Here is a 19507-nt window from a genome sequence, read left to right as displayed (position 1 = left end):
GATTATCAAATAAAGACCCAGGAGGAGCAGGGCTGGCTCCCTGATGTGTTCGGGTCGGGTGGAATAGGAATTTGGGTTTGCATTCCTAGTCGGAGGTTGGGAATGTTTGGGGGTGGAAGTAGCAGCTGACTCTGGATTTTTTTTTTTTTTAACATCTTTATTGGAGTATAATTGCTTTACAGTGGTGTGTTAGTTTCTGCTTTATAACAAAATGAATCAGTTATACATATACATATGTTCCCATATCTCTTCCCTCTTGCATCTCCCTCCCTCCCACCCTCCCTATCCCACCCCTCTAGGTGGTCACAAAGCACAGAGCTGATCTCCCTGTGCTATGCGGCTGCTTCCCACTAGCTATCTATTTTACATTTGGTAGTGTATATATGTCCATGCCACTCTCTCACCCTGTCACATCTTACCCCTCCCCCTCCCCATATCCTCGAGTCCATTCTCTAGTAGGTCTGTGTCTTTATTCCCGTCTTGCCACTAGGTTCTTCATGACCTTTTTTTTTTCCCCTTAGATTCCATATATATGTGTTAGCATACTGTATTTGTTTTTCTCTTTCTGACTTACTTCACTCTGTATGACAGACTCTAACTCCATCCACCTCACTACAAATAACTCCATTTCGTTTCTTTTTATGGCTGAGTAATATTCCATTGTATATATGGAAGCAACCTAAATGTCCATCATCGGATGAATGGATAAAGAAGATGTGGCACATATATACAATGGATTTTAAAAAATCAAAATTGCTGCCTACTCCTCTAAAGAGCACAATCCCCCAGGGGCTACTTGGTATCTATCACTCAGAGCCATGACTCCCAGCGTGGGTTGGGTAAAACTACTAATGTCAGGGACCTGCCCCAGAGGTTCACCTGGGTGGGACCCGGGTCCCGGAATTTTATCAGGCGTCCTAGCAGGTCCTGCTACTCAGCCAGGGCTGGGGCCCCTTGGTCTGGAGGAGCAGTTATGGGCCTGAGTCAGAGTCTAGGGCCCTGAGATTCTGACCTGGAGCTCGGAGCCTGGAGCCCACCCTGCTACTCTTCGTTGTCCCTGACCACCCCCCTCCACCCCACCCCCTTCATTGTCCGCAGCTTCCACTGGACTCGCAACAGTAGGTTCTTCAACATCGCCAAGGACCCCCGGGTGTCGATGAGGAGGAGGTCTGGCACCCTGGTGATCGACTTCCGCAGCGGTGGGCGGCCAGAGGAGTATGAGGGGGAATACCAGTGCTTTGCCCGCAACAAGTTTGGCACAGCCCTGTCCAATAGGATCCGCCTGCAGGTGTCCAGTGAGTGTATGGGGCAGGCCCAGGATGCCCTGCTTCTGGGTCAGTGGAGGGCAGGGCATGGAGGGTCATTCCAGACGCGTTGTCCCACCCTTGTCCTGCAGGTACCTCGGTGCCCCGTGTGTCCTGCTTGCTTTTCCGCCTCTGAGCAGGGGTTCACCTCCCCCAACTCAAAAAGATTCCTTGGAAAAGAAGTTTCCAAACCGGTCGTGAACAACTTCACTGGCCACTCCGGGCGCAGGGCGGGGAAGGAGAAGAGGCTTTAAAGATGTACATCCATTCAGTCAGATGAAATAGGCCTCTCCCGCCTCTCAAGGGCTGCGCCTCGCTTGGACTCATAGGCCCCGTCCCTCTCTCATGCCTCCCTTGTTCTCCCATTTCCTCTTCTCTTTGCCCTCCTTGCGTGCCAGCCTCTAACCCTGCTCCTTGCCCCAGCCCAGCCATCACCCTCATCGCATCCTCCTTTGCCTGTTTCTCCCTAGAATCTCCTCTGTGGCCCAAGGAAAACCTAGACCCTGTCGTCGTTCAAGAAGGTGCTCCCTTGACGCTCCAGTGCAACCCCCCACCCGGACTTCCGTCCCCAGTCATCTTCTGGATGAGCAGCTGTAAGTCTTGGGGGTGTTTTATTTCTCTTTTAATCTTAGGGAGTGTTAAATGGAGAGGGGTCTTCCCAAGGCTAGACGACCTTGACTTGTGAGAAGCAGATATAAGGTGGCCATGTGGCAGAGAACACTGGCTTTGCAGAGAGAGGTTGCTAGGGCTCACTTTTTAGCCTGGCTGCTATTAGCTGTGTGATCTTGAGCAAGCTGCTTAACATCTCTGGGCCTCAGTTTCCTCCTCTGCAAAAAATAGGGCTGGTAATCGTACTTACCTAATAGAATTATTGTAAGGATAAATGAGTTAATACATCCAAAGTGCTTAGAACAGGGCCAGACACACGATAAGTGCTCAGTAATATTTGTGAGGATGAAGAAGAGGAAGAGCAAAACGAATGGGACGGAGGGGAAACTGGTTTTCAGTCGGCCAATTGAAGGCAAGTTGAAACCAAGCCTCCTCTTTCAATCTTTGGTCCATCTGGATTTACTCCGATTCACTCTTCTTGTAGGACAGAAGCGGGATTCAGGAATGAAACTTTTGATAAAGGAGTGATGGGGAGACAGGATGTTTGGAGTCGGGGACAGAGTACCTCATTCAGAGCTTGTCCTGGCTCAGTTTTGGACAGAGACTCACTTAACTACTCTGGACCGATGTTTATTCCTGTGTTTTCAGTCAAATAAAGGGAGGGGGCATTATGAAGATGGATAGAAGACTGCTGTCTACCTGAGCATCACCCTGGCTTCCTTCCTCCCTCCCTTCCTGAATACCTCCCATCCCCTCCTTCCCCTCCTCCTTCCCTATCTATCCATCCTTTCATCAATCTATAGATACTCCTCCCTATCACCCATCATTCTCTCCATCCCTGAATTCTTTTTTTTTTTTAATATTTATTTTATTTATTTATTTATTTGGCTGCGCCGGGTCTTAGTTGCGGCACGTGGGATCTTCTTTGCCACGTGCGGGATCTTCCTTGCGGCATGCGAACTCTTAGTTGCGGCATGTGGGCTCTAGTTTCCTGACGAGGGATCGAACCTGGGTCCCCTGCACTGGGAGTGTGGAGTCCTAGCCACTGGACCACCAGGGAAGTCCCCATCTCTGAATTCTTATTAGCCTGCTTCCGAAAGTGGCTGCTTTCAGTTGTTTTGCGAGGTGAGGATGGCTTTGTGCTCAATCATTGTCCCTGCCTTGCCTCATCACCGTGTGTATATGTGGGCCACAGGCTGGAGGGGTGGTTTGTTAGCTAACAGTTCAGACTTCAGACTCTCCTCTCATCCCCCGCATCACACCAAGTTGTGTCCATGCTACCTCCTGAGCAAATCTCATGGCCCTCCTCTTTCCATCCTCTCTAGCATCTACCCAGCACAGGCCGCCGTTGGCTTTTCCCTGGGTTAGAGTAACCATCTGTACCTGGCCTCCCCTGTCTTTCTAAAAATGTAAAACTGATTCATTCATGCTCAGAGTCCTTCACTGCCTCCTCATCACTTCCCATAAAGTCCAGACTCCTTTCCCTGGCACACAGCTCCTGACGTGGTCCCCTCTGACTCTCCAGCCCTTCCCCTACCCCCTGCCTCTCCCCACCCCCACTCCCCTGCTCAGGCTGTGGATTCTTTCCTTTAGCACACGCTGTTCCTGCTGCTTAGAAACCGCTTAGGTCCTTTCTCTTCTGCCTGGTAAATGTCATGCAGCCTTCAAGCGTCAGCTCAAACCCCAGGACGGACTGGGTGCTCCTTCTCTCAGCTCCCCCTTCTTATCTGGGGCTTCCCACTCACCACACTGCATTGCATTTATCTGCTGTCTCTTCTACTAGACCGAAGGTGCTTTGAGGGTAGGAACTGTCTTTCTTATTTATCTCTCTTTCAACGGTGCCTAGCACAGTGCCTGACACATAGTAAGCCTACAGTAAATCTTTGATAAATGAATTGAAAAGCTCACCAGACCATTATTGGAAAGTTGGCATCATTAATGTTTAAGAAATGCTTTAAGAAATGGTGACTTGATAGATCAACAACAAGGTCCTACTGTATAGCACAGGGAACTATATTCAATACCTTATAATAACCTATAATGGAAAAAGAATCTGACAAAGTATTTTATATATATATAAATAAACTGAATTACTTTGCTGTATACCTGAAAGTAGCACAACATTGTAAAATAAATAAATAAATAAAATAGAACCACTTTTCAAGAGGAAAAAAAAAGAAATGATGACTTGAGAAACAAGCATCAGGGATAAGAAGGAGATACCTATGGGTAGTCAGCCTTATTAAGTATATTTTTATAAACCTAACAGCCTAGAAATCTGATCATTTGAGTTTACAGATGCAATGCTTGAAAAAAATGTAGATTATGTTGTCAGCATTCTCAGCCACTCCTGTGATGTCATTAATTCTAAAAAGCACACATTTTCATATTTTAACATGTCTAAAATTGGAAGGTGTCCTAAAATTGTTGGTATGCATCATTGATTGGTATACATCTTACAATTATAATTGGTGGTACTTTTCTCTTTCTTGGGGATGAGTAGACGTTTAAAAAATAGGTGAACTTGACTCCCAGTTTGGGGAGCAGCTGAAGGATTGTGTTTCCTCCCTCTGGCCTCGGAGCCAGTCAGATCTTCTGTGGCATGAATAGGAGATAGAAAAGCATGGTCACGGAGCATGAGCATGGTGGGCAGGCAGGTCTGAATCGAAATCCTACTCCCCTCTCGCTGCTTTTGCGACCCAGATCATGTTAAATCCTCTGCTTTCTTATCCTTAAAATGGGAATAAGCCCTGCCTCAGAGTTGAAAGGATTAAATCAAATAATGTCAAGCTCCCGGCCCCCACCTGGCCCTCTGTAGGTGCTCAATTGCCAGAACTATGATGATTTTTATTACTGTTATCGTTACTGCTAACCTCCCACTGTACCTCTGCTTCCTTATAGCCATGGAGCCCATCACCCAGGACAAGCGTGTCTCCCAGGGCCATAACGGAGACCTGTATTTCTCTAATGTGATGCTGCAGGACATGCAGACGGACTACAGCTGCAATGCCCGCTTCCACTTCACCCACACCATCCAGCAGAAGAACCCATTCAACCTCAAAGTCCTTACCAGTAAGTGCAGGCCCCTGCCCGGGGCTGGGAGCTGGGGGCCGGGGGCAGCAGCCCGCTGAGCCCAAGCGGCCCCTGGCACCTGGGTCTGGGAAGAGCCTTGTCCCCAGTCTTGACCTAGAAATCCTTGCAGCTCATTGTGCCTGAGTGACTTTAGCTGCTCTTCAGCCACATCTCTTGATTCTGGAGCCTTGAGTTAAACTTGGTCCTACTCCACGCCAGCGCTTCTCAAATTTTGGTGGAATCAGAATCACCTGGCAAACTTGGCACCCGTACCTAAGCCTAGCCCTCTTCTGCCCGGCAGTCTGGGGCCTCTTTGGGCTTCATGAGTTCTCCAGGTGTCTTGGGACACACCACAGTTTGAGAAGCTCTACTGTAAGTGGTCGTCCACCATCGCTCTCATGCAGCCAGCTTGATTATTTCTAGTCCTTGTTTGGTTATCTTTATTTCTAGAATGAAGCAATAGTATGGAATATCCAAATTAGTGAGTACAGCAAAATGAATTGTGTTTGATTCTGTAATAAGTATATGCTGGACCATGTGGAGTCGCTGTGTTTAAAAGTGGCAGGTTTATCTTTTAGTTTTATTTGTTTTCATTTTTATTCCCTGATTCTGTGTGGCTGGTACCAGAGCGAATCAGCATTTCCTGACCCATTTTAGCATTGGTGACCCTCCACCAGGAGAGAGAGAAGCCAGTCAGGTCGGAGAGACACTTTTTTGCCAGGCGCCAGCCGGCCTGGAGCTTTGGCTGCAAAGTCCTCAGCCTGCTCAGGACATTGAAAGTGGCTCTGTTGGTTTATACCATGGATTTGTAACTGGCCTTCTGTAGAAAAGCCCCCCCAAAGACCTTCGTCTGTTTGACACAGCTATGAGTGTTGTTTTCAATGCCATGGGCGGAGGCAGTCGTGGGGGAGGCCAGGCAGAGGGCCCCACCTGGGCGCTGGCAGTTTCCGCAGGTCGAAGGAAAGAGGCTGAGCCCTGGTTTCCTGGAGCGCACCCGGGAAGTGGGTGGGAGGTTGACGACGCCTCCTGGGTGGGCGCAGGAGGCGGGGGTTGGCGGGGGGAGGTGCGGGTGAGCTCGCCCCTCGGTCAGGACACGTGGGCTCTTCTCTCCCCACCAGTCCCTGCCGGTGATGGGAACCCCTGGTGCTGAGAGTCAGCCCTGCGCCACACTCCGTCTCCACCGCAGCACGGAGGGGGACCCACAAGAAGCAGCGTCCCTCCTGTTCCCCTTCTCCTGTTGTGGGCCTTTTCTTTCTTCCTTTCTCTTCATGTTCTTCCCTTTTCTTTTTCACTTCCTTCTTCACTGTTTCGCCTCCCTCTTTCTTTCTCTCTTCTTTTCCCCTCTCATCTTTCTCTCTTTGAACCCCGTCTCACCCTCCTCTAATTCTCCCCCTCCTGCCTGTACAGCTCCCCACAGACTGCTCTGAGCTGCCTGTGCTCTGGTAGCCAACACGATGGCCAGCAACCCAGGGACAAGCCCCCCTTGTTCCTGGCAGGGTCGCCCAGCTCCGATCCACTTGCTACCTGTTCCCTGGTTTTCTTATTCCGGACCCAGGCCCAGAGAGGACCCCTGCGAAGAAAGTTGGGTTGTCTAAGCTGTCGCCTCAGTGCAGGGGCGATCGCCTGCCAGCTGGCTGTGCTGGGGAGGACAGTGTGGTCTGCCCAGGACCTCAGAGGGGCCTCCGGAGCCAGGACAGAGCAGGCAGCCTTGGGCAGTGGGAGAGACAGGAAAATCAAGAGCAAGATGCTCCCTGGACAGCCTTCAGTGCCACCACCTTGAAATCTGCCTGCTGTTTGGGGACTGAGTCAGGTGACCATCTGCAGTCCTGAGCAGAGGCCCTCACTGTTACACGGGGTAGAAGCAGGGAGATAGAGGCGGGGAAGAGCCTTCCTCTGTAGAATTAAGCAGCTGGAGATTTCAACAACATTTACAAGTTGAACTTTCCAGAAACATCCTTTTCCCTACCAGAGGAGGTAAGGGATGTTTGTTTCTGCTTCATTTCTGGGTCCCCTACTCCACTGAAATCGCTTTCCCCCAAATGCTGAGAAACGCCCTGGGTGATGGGAACAGAACCCTGTCGGCTTCCTGGAGTTCTCCCAAGGGCAGCTTTGGCTGGGAGCAAGTTCTGGGCATCCGAACCAGCCCAGAATTGGGCACAGTTGCTTAAAATAACTCAGCTGTGCTCTCTCTGCTTTCCTGCCTGGAAAGGACACAAGCTTTTTCTTGTACCTTCAGAACCAGGTCTGGGGGTGGGAGACAAAACAGACAAGTTGGGACAGCTTCCAAGGCTGTTCTCACCAGGGGTTTCTTTCACAGTCTGCCCATTGGGGAAGAAATACATCTCATCACAGCCCATTTTTTATTACCTGCACTAAAGGAAGGAGAGAAAGGGATCTAATACCAAATACTGGGCAATATAAAATCATTTTAAAATTTTGTTTTGGGGTGCAGTCAAAGACGAACAGTGAAGTCGGAGTAACAAAGAGATGCCTGTCCCACTTTGTCCACACCACACAGGCACCGGGTGCCTCCTGGGGACAAGAGGCAGCCGTGGTGCCGGAGGAGGACTGGCCCTGAGGCGGACGGTGGAGCGCTAACCCTGCTTCCTTCTAATGTCTATCGTCTCAGGGACCTTCTTAGAGGAGTCAGAAAGTCTCCCTAAATCTCTCAGATGTGCTCCAGAATCCACAAACCAAGAGGTCAATCCTGAGCTTGGTCACTTCTGTTTCACCTGGTGGCACTGGGAGCATGAAGCAAGGGCCCTTTCACCTGGGTGTGCCCTGTCCTCCCCAGGAGGGGAACGTTACCACCCAAGGCCAGTTGCTGCCCCTCCTGCCCCTTTGCCACCCTGTCTCTTCTTTCCACTGCAGATCAGTTCCCACCTTTAGCTCCAGATAAACCCGAGCCAACTTCCCAAACACAGGCTAGGTCTTTTACAACTCGCTCCATTTTAAAGCATGGTTCTGAATAATGAAACTCCTTCTAGCAGGTGTTAAGCAAATTTGGGATGCAGCACAATGCGGGTCCCAGAAAAGAGCTTGCATTGCCTCCCTGGCGTGAGTTGTAACAGGATTTGATCTGTCTTCAAATATGCAAATGTTCTGGCAGCACCTCTCCCCCCTCAGGCAGTTGGGCTCGGTCCAGGCTTCTCAGGGCCGTCTGCTTGGCTTCCAGTCGGCTGTTCCACTCCCCACCCCCTGTTGGTACTGTCAAAATTTGAACCCAGTAGCTGGAAGGGGACAGTGATAGGAGAATGAAAATCTACTTAAGGATGTTGGCATGATTGTGCCCTATTCCAGAATGTCTCTTTCACTGAGGATGAAATGCCCAAAGGTTTTAATTACCTAACATTGGAGCCCACTGATCTTGTTGCTTAAGGAATGGCTTCATCCCAAGCTAGTCTAGAGAGCTCTGAACCTCCATCTTAGTCAGCAGGCCTTTCCCTGTTCTAAGTGTAGAACTCACAGCTCACACTCTCTCCCCTGTCCCAGGCTGCCTTTCTAATGCTAAAATCTGAACCTCAGCCTGGCTGTCCCCGCCTCCCTGGACCACTCCTCACATCCTCAGAAGGAGGCCTTTCTGCCAACAGACACATCTTGGAGACCAGGGCGGTGCCCAGCTGGACAGGTTGGGGAGTGTTTGTTGCTGGTCAGCACATGATTGCTGGACACTGCCAAGGGTCCCTCTGTCCCACTCTGTTGATGATCTGTTTCTCTCTGTCTTCTCCCCTCATTTACCTCCCACCCCTTGCAAGTTAACTTCTGCTCAGGTAGGGTTTCGCTCTTGCCCCAGGGCTCACTAACACCCCTTTCTCTTCAGCGACCCCAGGAGCTGGCCTGATCCAGAGTCCTGGGAACTGAGGATTTTGGTGGGAAAGAGTTGTTGCAATTGCTACGGGATACCACTAATTCTTGTCTCATTTGTTTGAAAATATAGTAGGACCAAGCAATTAAAGGTCAAGCCTAATTTCTTTATTAAAAAAGAAACATTATTGCCTTCTTTTGCAGGATTTAACCTTTTCTTCCCTTTCGGGGGCTGTTTTGTGTTGCTTGTTCTTCACCAAGCATATTTCCTTTCCAAATATGCTGTGTGTTTCCTTTGCAAAAGACCACTGGTGCTCCCTGGTTGTTTTGTGGCTTTGCATTTTTGTTGTTCTCTCCCGTTTATGCCTCCATGACCTCTCCGTGGTCCCTGTTTGCTCACCCTCTTTTGTTTATTGCAGACCACCCCTATAATGACTCGTCCTTAAGAAACCACCCTGACATGTACAGTGGTGAGTCGCCGTGGTAACCTTGGGAGTAACCTTGCCGGTCCTAACCCCAGTTTGCCTAACTTGACTGATACGATGCCATTAACTCATGCTGGGTGCCAAGTCTGACAGTTGGCCAGGTCAGGATACCAAGGCGCCACCTCCAGAGCGCTGCTTACGGGGAGGAAGGTGGCCAGTGTGGGAGGGGAGGTGCGATCTCTTCGAATGTGCCAGCCTCCAGTCTGAGTTCTGGACAAGTTGGTCAAGCCAGGGTAGGACTTCAAAAGAGCTTCTTGGAGGGTTCAGTAGAAACTTAGGAATCAGTGGTGGATGGATGGAGAATACCTGAGGATAGGGAGTTCCCACAGTCAGGAGGAAAGGGGAGGTCTCGTTTCTATCAGTGGTTTAAAGAACACAGAAAGCTTTGTAGTGTGTGCTTAGCTAGCTCTTAAGTGTCTGGATATGAATTGCCTGTGTTGGGCTCTAGCCTTAGTTACTGGGGGTACCATTTCACAGGTCCCATATCCCTTTAAAATCCATCTGGTCAATAGGAGGAAGAGTCTAGCTCTGAGTTCTCTTTCAAGGTAAGTATAAAAGAAGTTGGACCATCCACTGCAATCTATCACCTGGGTCTCTTCCCTCCTATGAGAGTGCATGCAAATCCAATGCCCATCCACCCACACATTTGCAAGTCATGGAACAATTTCCATGAGGCATATTTCTAACTCATTACACAACTGGTTGCTCAAGCTGATTAGTAGAGTAATTGGCTGTTTCCACACCTGAGCTACCCCCAACCATGGCTCAAGAATGTCTTGTTTTCCTTGAGCAGCCAGAGGAATCATCATTTGCTGCCTCTGGAGAGGCAGCTGGCTCCCATCATCAGTTATGCCTCGGAAGCTGAGGCTGCAGGTCCCCAGGGGGGTCATTGTGGGCTCAAATAGATAGGAAGTGTCTGTATTGTGATGTGCTAATATAAACAATGATTGGTGTCTGGAGTGGGGGATGGGAAGAGGGAGTGAGAGCCAGCGAGAGTGGCAAAGGCTTTAACTTGGCACCGAGCAACCAGAGCCACGCTGAGATCCTGCCAAAGAGATTTACTGCCCGAGGAAGCAGGGGACCTTTGTTGGATTCAGGGCATTGTTTGTTTTCAAAATAATGGGGCCAACCACCATTGTGTCAAGAGCCCCAGAGCATTGGTGTGGAATGTGCCTTTTTCTCAGTTGGACTCCGGGTAATCTGTTATGGAAGTATTCTTAAAGCTGGAGTCTATCAAAGCCAGAAGGTCTCTTAGAGGCCATCTGGTCCAAGCTCCTTGCTTTATATAAGATAAACCACTGAGGGGGACATGCATATAGAGTTGTTTTATCAATTATATAAGTTTAAGTGATTCCAGCCATTTAAACCAGTTTGTGACCAGTGGTAGATATTACTGTAAGTAAATAAGTAGGAGTTATAAGCATCATCCAGGGCTATGAAACCAAGCAAAACTCACAAGAGCTCAGAAGAAGATTGACCTCATCTCCTCAATCCAAGGTAGAGTGGGGCTGACCAAGTATGACCCCAGCTGGAAAGGATATAAGGTCAAAGTGAGGTACATGTTGAACAAAGGACAGCTAACTTGAATGCTTCTAGAAAGAAACAGAAAGTGAAAAGAAAGGAAAGAAGATAAGGTCCTTCCTGAGTTCAGGAAGCTGGACAGAGAGACACAGTATGATGAACAGTACCCAGTACACCTCTGAACTTGGCTTTGAAATATGCCCCTTTTGTAACAGTAGGGCCAGCCCGTAGCTATGCTTTGTCCTAGTGATCTCTATAGTGGTTTGGTATCCTCTGAACATATGCCAGATGCCCCCTGACCTGCTAAGTAGCAGGGGGAAGCTGGTCTGAAAATTGTAACTTGCCACTTAGGATTCATCCAGGAAAGGAGAAAGGAAGATAAGGATGTGTGCTCTAAGGCAGACTGCCTTGAATTAAACTCAGCCTCCAGGACATACCATTGAGTGACCTTGGACAAGTCATTTAGTGCGTCAGACCTTTAATCTCCTCATCTGCAAAATGGGTGTATTACCTGCCCCAAAGGATTGTTGTGAAGATTAAACAGGATAATGTGTTTATGTTCCTAGTGTGGTGTCAGACACAGCAATGATTAATAAATGTTACCATTATTGGTGTTAAAGGCTTAGTGTTGACTGTATCAAGTACAATTGTTCTTTGCTTCTCAAATTAAGAGGGATGTGGAGAACTTGAAGAGAAGCTTAGGGGAGAGTTGCAGGCACGATTATGGGAAGAAAGTACTACGGAGGGAGAAATTTTAGGGCAGACTAGAAAAACGAAAGCTTTTCAGATTCTCAGCTATGCTGAGAACTGGATAAGAAAAAAGCTCCAACTACAGCATGAGGGATTTGGGTTAGATTTATGGAAGAGATTTCCTGGCAGAAGGTATCAAATTTACTAGACAAAGAGTTTTTCTTGTCTTCTGGGGTTGTTTTGTCAGCCGTTTCTAGAGCCAGAGAGGTGGTGAGATGCCAGGGATCCAGGCCCATGAGTTCTCAGTTCTGAGAATCACAAGCAGCTAAAGGTAGGATCCAGCCGCCCCTAAAAGCTGTTTGTGGATTCCAGATACATCTGATTCATTGAACTCTCTTCTGCTAACACACAGTACTTGACAGAGGGGGAGCAACTCGGGTTTTCAGCAATTTTGACCCGTACTTTTGCAGGAGACAATTGAGGCATTTTTCATTGGCTCTTTAAAGCCAAGGTGGTTGAGGCAGACGCATCTCCTGACGTCCCCCTGCTGACCAGATTTCCCTGGAAACTGCTCTTGTACCACAGCTTGTGAGAGCAGGAGAGGATGGGCTGCCCTTGGCCTAGAGGTCAGATGGGCCTGCATGGGAAGCTCTTCCCGAATCCTCACAGATGTGAGCTTTAGCATCTGGATTCTGAGATGATCAGATATTAGGTCCAGCCCTGAAGATTTGGGAGAGTCAGTGAAGCGTCATCAAGCTGGAGAGGCTGGATCCCCACCTCTGAGAAGGTGGTGGGATCCTATGATGCCCTAGAAGACTCTGTCGTCTTCCACCATATAGAGTCTCATAGAATAATCAATCGCCTTTGTCTCCGACCCTCCTTCTGGGTCTACGTCTCCAGGGGAAGAAATGAGCTACCCTCCCTCGGGAGCAGTGGCTCCCAAAGCCACCAGCTGGATTATCCTTTGTAAATTTTCCTGCAAATCCCTTTCATGTAAGACCACATTTTTTCACGATCTCCCCTTTGGGTCCAGCTTTCTCATCCCTTAATGATACCATGTGTCACCCTGCCTCCTCTTCAAGCTTTCCGTGGCTTGAACAATCCAGCTGAGATGTCTTTGGAGCCTCTTAATTTCCAGCCCAGCTTCTATTTTTCCAGTTTGGGCCTGACTTTACTTAATAGCCATCGAGGAGAGATAGAATCTCAGCTGAGATGGTAAGAACAATATTTGAGGAAAACGTCATGGAAGAGTTTCACCAGAGCAGCTCATTAAGACAAAAATATCTTTCTCCTTTACCTCTTTTGCCCTTGAATTTTGGTATTCTTTGGTTTGAGTACGAAAAATCTTCCCAAAGCTGACTGTCAGAAGCAGGAACAAGTAGGGTATCCATCTTTAAAGAGAGAGGCAATATAGAATAGATGCTAGAACACAAGCTTTGACACCAGATGGTCCACAATCCAAAATATAACTGGCTTGTGACCTTGGCAAGTCTGTTGACTCCACTGAGCCTCAGTTTCCTCTGTGGAAAATGGGAGTAATACCCTCCAAGTTTGCTGTGAGGATCGAACGTGATGATGGTGATGGAGATGGAGCCGAGCCCCAGCGCTTGGCCCATAGTAAACGGCCGAGTGGCGGCCCTGATTATTACCTCTGCCTTTAGGATGTTCTTCCCTGTAGTTTTGAACTTTGGCTCATTTCCCAGTAGCTTCTCCTCCTTTGGAACAACTCTGTGGCTGCTAGCCCACATCCTACAAATGAAGTATTGCCGTAACCGTTTTATAGTCACAGCTGCAGCGTGTCAAGGCGGCCACAGCAGGCCTCAGTGTTCATTTCCCCCTTTCCTGTACTTAATGCTTTGCTGGTCGTGGGTACTTGCAGGGCTGCACCCTATGGTGTGAATTAAATGTCCACAGGGTCACAAATTGGTTTCTGCAGGTTTTGTTCCCATGTGGAGGGAGTATGCCGACTGAGCTTCCACGTAACCCCACGGTTCCCAGCTCTCCCAGATTCACCAAACCGGCACCAGAGCCTCCTGCTACCAAATCGTCTCCTCATGGTGCCCCTGACCTTGTGTAGTCTGACCGTTTGGGTGATTCCGGGATGATGGGTGGGAGGAAGCTGCTGCTTTGGTATCAGGCTTCTTCGGTACTGAGAGCTGGATGCTGTAAGAGTTATAGACGGTAACCAATTAACCACATAATGGATTAACCCCTTCAGTAGCCACTGTTGTATATGTGTGTGCTGGTGGGACAGATGAGCATATCTACAGAGAGAGAGATAACACGGGGTAAATTGTTGCCTTCTTTTTTATTCTCTTCTCCTCTTGAATTTATTCATCCCACAAACACTTACTGAACACTCGATATGTGCCATATATTGTGCCAGTAGCCTAACTACCTCCACATGTTTCATCAGTTCTTCCCCTCGACAAAAGGATAAAATAGATGCCAACTCTACGAAACCCACTCCCTTGATGGCTGATGGAGAGAAGCTGGGCGCCCCTAGGACAGGAGCCCCGCTGTTCCAGCCAGCCATTAGCTAGCTCAATAAGTCGAGCAATGTCACAGACACAGAGTTCCCCCTGCCACTCTGTCCTCATTCTGCCAGCGCCCAGTAACAATACCTGACTCCTGCCGGGAAGAATGCCTTGCTCTCCCTCCAGGCGTGTCTGAGGGCTCCCAGCTCCTGGCAGCCCTGCCTCCCCTCCAGCTCTCACCTCTCCAGCTGAGTTGAAGACCCATGAAACCCATGGGTAGGCCCAGCTTATATTTATATTTTTAACTCTTCTTGTTTGCAGTCATACACCTTTTGAGCAGGGGTGACTGCTCCAGTTTCCCTTTGCTTTGTGGTTCCTGGTTGCAAAATCCTTGTTCTTCTCCGTCCCATCTTATCCGCTTCCATAGAACTGTGCTCTGAGGGAGAGGTGAGGCTGAGGTAAGGTGGGGTCTACTGCGCTGGAGTGTCCCCAGACTTGCATGACCCCTTCCACAGGGAAATAACCACCCTGACAGCGTCACTCTCTGTGAGCCACCTGGCTTCCAAAAGCTGTGTGCATGTCATTGATGCCAGACCCCGTGGCTGCTCCAGCCTAGTTGAATTGCAGATCGCCTCCGCCATCTTGGCTGCCCCTTGCCTCTCACCCCTCCCCCAGCCTCTCACGTCCAATTAACACCCTCCTCCCCAGCCCCCTTCCAGAGTCATTAGTGAAGAAGCAGAATGGTCTTGGCCCCAAAGTGATTTCCTGTCATCTCTGTTCATTAACTCTCTCCATGTCTTTGCTAAACCATTAATAATACTCCCTGCATCTCTGACTGTTCATCTGAGTCTCTGTGGCTTCATCCCAGCTCCTTGTCTCCAGGGTCCCAAAGAGAAGGTTATCCTGTGGCCCCAAGATGTTCCTTCTCTTTCTTCCACTGCTGCTGAGATGGCCTCCCTGGGGGCCACCGTGCTGGCCTCTGGATCCCAACACGAGATGCTCGGGGAGTACACTACTCGCTGCTCAGGCAACTCCTCCCCCGTTCCAGGGCCAGAGAGGCTTACTGAACTGGGAGGAAAGCTGGGCTCCTCTTGGCAGGTCCTGTCAGAACGTAGAGCTGCTCACACACATGTGCTGGTGGGGCCGAGGAGCCCCGCGCTTCCTAACACACCTCTCTTAATGATGTCCCGGCCCTTGGGGTGGTCTCAGCGGGGAGGGTCTGGGGCTTGGTGCCTCTGAGGGTAAGGGGGTAAGCAGGAGGGCATGATAACCTTTCTCTCTAGCCCGACAGCTCTGGCCTAGCTGGGTCAGCCCTCTGGGCAATAAGCTCACGAGAGCTTGTTCCATCCTGTTTCAGCCCGAGGAGTTGCAGAAAGAACACCCAGCTTCATGTATCCCCAGGGCACCGCGAGCAGTCAGATGGTGCTGCGTGGCATGGACCTCCTGCTGGAGTGCATCGCCTCCGGGGTGTACGTACAGTTTGCACCCCGACTTCTGGCCACCCTCCAGGAGGCTGGGCTGGGGGTTTATGCATGCTCTGTTCTTGCCACATTTTGGGGTGGGGGGGGTGGTGTGGCAGTGCAAAAAGAGAGGCGAACAGCTCCTAGTGAGGACGATGCAAATCATAGTCATCTCCATCCCACTGGCCGCCTCTCTTTTTCAGATAATGAAGAAAGGAGGTGACTAGGCTTCCTGTATGTGTGTTAGACCCTCTGTGACCTTAGATAAGTCCCTCAGGCGCCCTGTGGCTGAGCATCCCCTCTGCATAGGCGGCATCAGCTCTCAGAGGACATGCATCCTCCTGGGCCCGAGTGCACTTTAAGGACACCTGGGTGTCCCGGGCTCCATACAATAATAGCAGAGCCACATTTAGTGATAAGTCCCTGTTTCTCTCCTGGTCCCTCTTAGCCCAACACCAGACATCGCATGGTACAAGAAAGGTGGGGACCTCCCATCTGACAAGGCCAAGTTTGAGAACTTTAACAAGGCCCTGCGTATCACCAACGTGTCCGAGGAAGACTCTGGGGAGTATTTCTGCCTGGCCTCCAACAAGATGGGCAGCATCCGGCACACGATCTCGGTGAGAGTAAAGGGTACGTTGTGTGTATTTCTCATTACGATGATTTTGCCAGCCCTACACTCCATGGCCACCCTTCCCTCTCAGCGTGGTTGGGGGGCAGGGTGAGTGGGGAAAACGTCCAACATGCTGATTAGTGGCAATAGTGTCCTGCAGGAATGGTGTCACCCCCAGGTGTGTGTGTGTGTGTGTAAAAGGGCAGGGGGAAAGAGGGAGGTGTTAAGGGAGGAAATCCGCCCTGACCATTGCCCAACTCCTCTTTGTGCCTGGGGCTCCCTCAGCAGGTGCACTTTCTCCTGTGGCCTATTTGGATCACTCAGAACCTTTCTGTCTTTCGTTTCTCAGTCCTGTTCACGGTGTGTTGTCTTAGGCCTGTGCTGTCTGTGTACTTGTGTGTGGTTCTCTTTTAAAAATGGGGAGTCATCATGGCCCAAATTATTTTTCAAAAAATCCTTCCCTCCCCCCAAAGCATAGATGGGCCACCTGAGCTGTTGCAGGCAATAGAGCACGTGCCTTTGTGGGTCCCAGCCATGGGTGGCAGGGGGGTGCACTAGTCACTTCTCAGTCTGAATGGTGGGCTGAATGGATGATTGGGGTGATGAGGTCTGAAACCACAGTGCAAGAACTTTCCTAGTACATGCTCAGGTTGACCTGTGACCTTGGTTTCAGCACCACACTCGAACAAGGGCCTCTTAACCTTTATTGGGGTTTCAAGATCTTTGGGACTCTGATCCAAAGGACCCTCTTCTCAAAAAAATCCATATCCACATATTCACAAAAATTTCCAGAAAATTGGAAGGGGTGGCCAGCTAAGAGCGTCTGCTCTAACCGAAGCTTAGTGTCTAAAAGAATGAATATCAGGCCTTTCCTAAATGGTCTGATCCTGCAGCAACAACAGCAGGAATCCAGAGGGCCAACCCCTGCTACTTCACCACCCTCCCTGGCTCAAGCCCTTGGGTGCACACCACAAGCGCCTGGGGAGCTCTCAACGCATTGGCCGCCCAGGCGTCCCCCGACGATTCTAACTTAGTAGGTCGAAGATGGGCCCTGGCACCCATGTTTGTTAACAGCTCTTCAGGGAGCCCCAGTTGAGAACTCTTGTTCTGTGAACTTGAAATAAATCAGTCAGCATCTGTAGTGCCAAGCTGACCAAAGGCAGCCTAGACTGTCACCCTATCAGGATGAGCCCTGGGCAGGTGGCGGGGGCCTGGGGCTAGCACTCGGGGGCTCCTGCCTTCCTAGAGGGGGCCCATTGGTTCCTTCTGGCTGCTCCTGTCATCTGACACCCCTGCCTATGCCTGTCCTTGTCTTCCAGCTGCTCCCTACTGGCTGGACGAACCCAAGAACCTTATCCTGGCTCCTGGCGAGGACGGGAGACTGGTGTGTCGAGCCAATGGGAACCCCAAGCCCACCGTCCAGTGGATGGTGAATGGGGAACCTTTGCAATGTGAGTAACGCACTGTTCTCCCGCCTGCCTCTGCTCTGTCTCCTGCCAGAGGATCCAGCTCCCCATCCCTGTGGGCCAGCCCTGTTGTAGCAGAAGTGAGGGAGTAGCCCATCTCTTTGGACATCTCAAGAGGCAGGAAACCTGCCTCATTTGTGTGTGAGAGAGAACAGAAGGCCTGTGGTTATGTTCCCATGTTTAGGGGATTTCTGCTCCCTGGGGTTTTTCATAAATTTCTGCTTTCTACCCTTTACAACTACAGAGCCCAGTTCAAGGGCTGGAGACCTCAGCCTGTATCTCCTGAGAGTATAGGCTCTGAGTGATGGCTGGGGCTCAGGAGGTAGAGGAGAGCTCGGTAACTCATTTCCATCGTTTACCCAAGTCCCTCTCTCTGCCGAGGGCAAAATAAGAGGCAGGGTTATGCGACAACATGAAAGATATGGTCAGAAATGAGGGAAAACTTCCCTATGAGAGCAGAGGTGCACAGTGCAGTTACTGAGTGCGCACAGACATCAGGAAGATTTAGTCCTACCCAGATACTGGAGTGGGTGACTCCAGGGATCCTTCCAGCCAGAGGTCAACTTTTCACATCATATTCGCTCCAGTTGCATTTACTTTTTAAGTGTCCTGTCCTTACTTTCTCTAAGGGGTCAGAGGAAATGCAAACAATGTTATCAACCCGATGGGGCCAAAAATAGATGGCGAGACCTCAGAGCCTAACTCACAAGCAACAGCTGATAGAAACAGGTGGAGAGGCAGGGAGACAGGTAGAGGAGAATGCACCTTTCTAGACATTTATTGTGTGCCAGGCACTGTGCATTCCTCTTCTCTCTTTAACCTCAGACATTAAAGATGAGGAAGTGAGGCTCTGATGGTGCAGGGAATTGCCCGAGGTCACATGGCTAGTGAGTGGGGAAGCTGTGGGCTGCTGTGACAGTGCAATATGCCTACCCTGTCTAGTACTGAGCATCTAGTTATCCCAGGAAATACCCTGCCTCTGGATACGAGTGACACACGGACACGGCCTGCCCTCTGCCCTTCTCCCTGTCCTGGTAGCAGTTTGGGGACAAAGCAAACAAAGGCTTTAAACTTCACAGCACCATTAAATAAATGCAAAGTTCAGGGCTTACAGCTGAGCCTTGGTCCAGGGAAAGGTCCCCCGTCACTCAAGGGAGTGACCGGGAGGAAAGCTGGTCCGTGGGAATTGCCGGGCAAGGAGACTTAAAGTTGCTGGCATCGGCTTCCTTTGTGCTTTTTTGCTGAGTGGAGACTCCGGAAGGATGATAAGGATGCTGACCTCGGCTTTGTTCACCTGCTGATTCCCTAGTTCCGGGCTCAGACTTGCTATCTGTGGGGTGGAGCCCATGGGGCCAGACCCTGGGTTCTTCTCTGCTGACTTCTGTGGTAGGTCTGAGTGATCCTGGATGAGTTCCTAGATCACGCAAACCAAGTCATCTGGCCCAGTCCCCAAATCTTACAGAGGAAAGGCACCTTCTGGTGGTGAAAGAGGAGAAAAGTAGGGATTCTTTACACTTCTAAAAAACTTTTATTTGTACAGCTCATTATCTCATTATCATTCTCTTATCTTAACCTTCCTCAGAGTAGGGGAAAGATGGGAGTAATGCTTCCGCATTTGACAGATGAAGGAAATGAGGCCCAGAGGAGTTATTGATTTGCCCCAGGTCTTAGAGTGATAACGGGGACAGGTGTGAGACCCCACGGCCACTCCCCAGCCTCTGCTCTCTGCATCCCCAGCCAGTGGTACCAGGAGAACTGCAGCAGGGATTGTCCTCTCAGTGTGCACTCGTCTTGGGAAGATCAGGTAGCTTTGGCAAATACAGGGACTCATTCAGCTTTCATCAGGCCTCGACTTCCGGATTTAACTTTGTGAATGTCTGCAGAGTGGTCTGCTCAGAGAAGGGGAAAGTGGTCCCATCTAGTTGGATATTGCTTTATCCTTTTCAAAACACATGTGAGTATATGTGCATTGAGTTAAAATAATAACAACGATAATCATCAGTATG

At 49.9% G+C, this 19507-nt stretch overlaps 1 protein-coding gene across 18 annotated transcripts in view; it reads left to right on the top strand.

Annotated features, from left to right (window-relative positions):
- The window catches only part of LOC309630696 (neurofascin), a 292900-nt gene that overhangs the window by 225857 nt on the left and 47536 nt on the right, over positions 1-19507 (top strand). For 13 of the 18 annotated variants that reach the window (XR_014245894.1, XM_082396241.1, XM_082396236.1 and 10 more), the window contains 7 exons: positions 1099-1295; positions 1775-1897; positions 4815-4985; positions 9209-9259; positions 15320-15431; positions 15871-16055; positions 17355-17486. Coding sequence is in view for 17 of the 18 variants with exons in the window: in XM_082396241.1 (XP_082252367.1) it covers positions 1099-1295; positions 1775-1897; positions 4815-4985; positions 9209-9259; positions 15320-15431; positions 15871-16055; positions 17355-17486 (971 nt within the window). In the remaining variant the exon portion in view is untranslated. The remainder of the gene's footprint in view (positions 1-1098; positions 1296-1774; positions 1898-4814; positions 4986-9208; positions 9260-15319; positions 15432-15870; positions 16056-17354; positions 17487-19507) is intronic. The other 5 variants (XM_082396235.1, XM_082396232.1, XM_082396244.1 and 2 more) reach the window with 1 other exon arrangement.

The sequence above is a fragment of the Balaenoptera borealis genome (assembly GCF_965194805.1).
Source record: "Balaenoptera borealis genome assembly, chromosome: 1".
In the NCBI taxonomy this organism is placed as follows: domain Eukaryota; kingdom Metazoa; phylum Chordata; class Mammalia; order Artiodactyla; family Balaenopteridae; genus Balaenoptera; species Balaenoptera borealis.
This window is presented reverse-complemented; position numbering and strand designations above follow the sequence as displayed.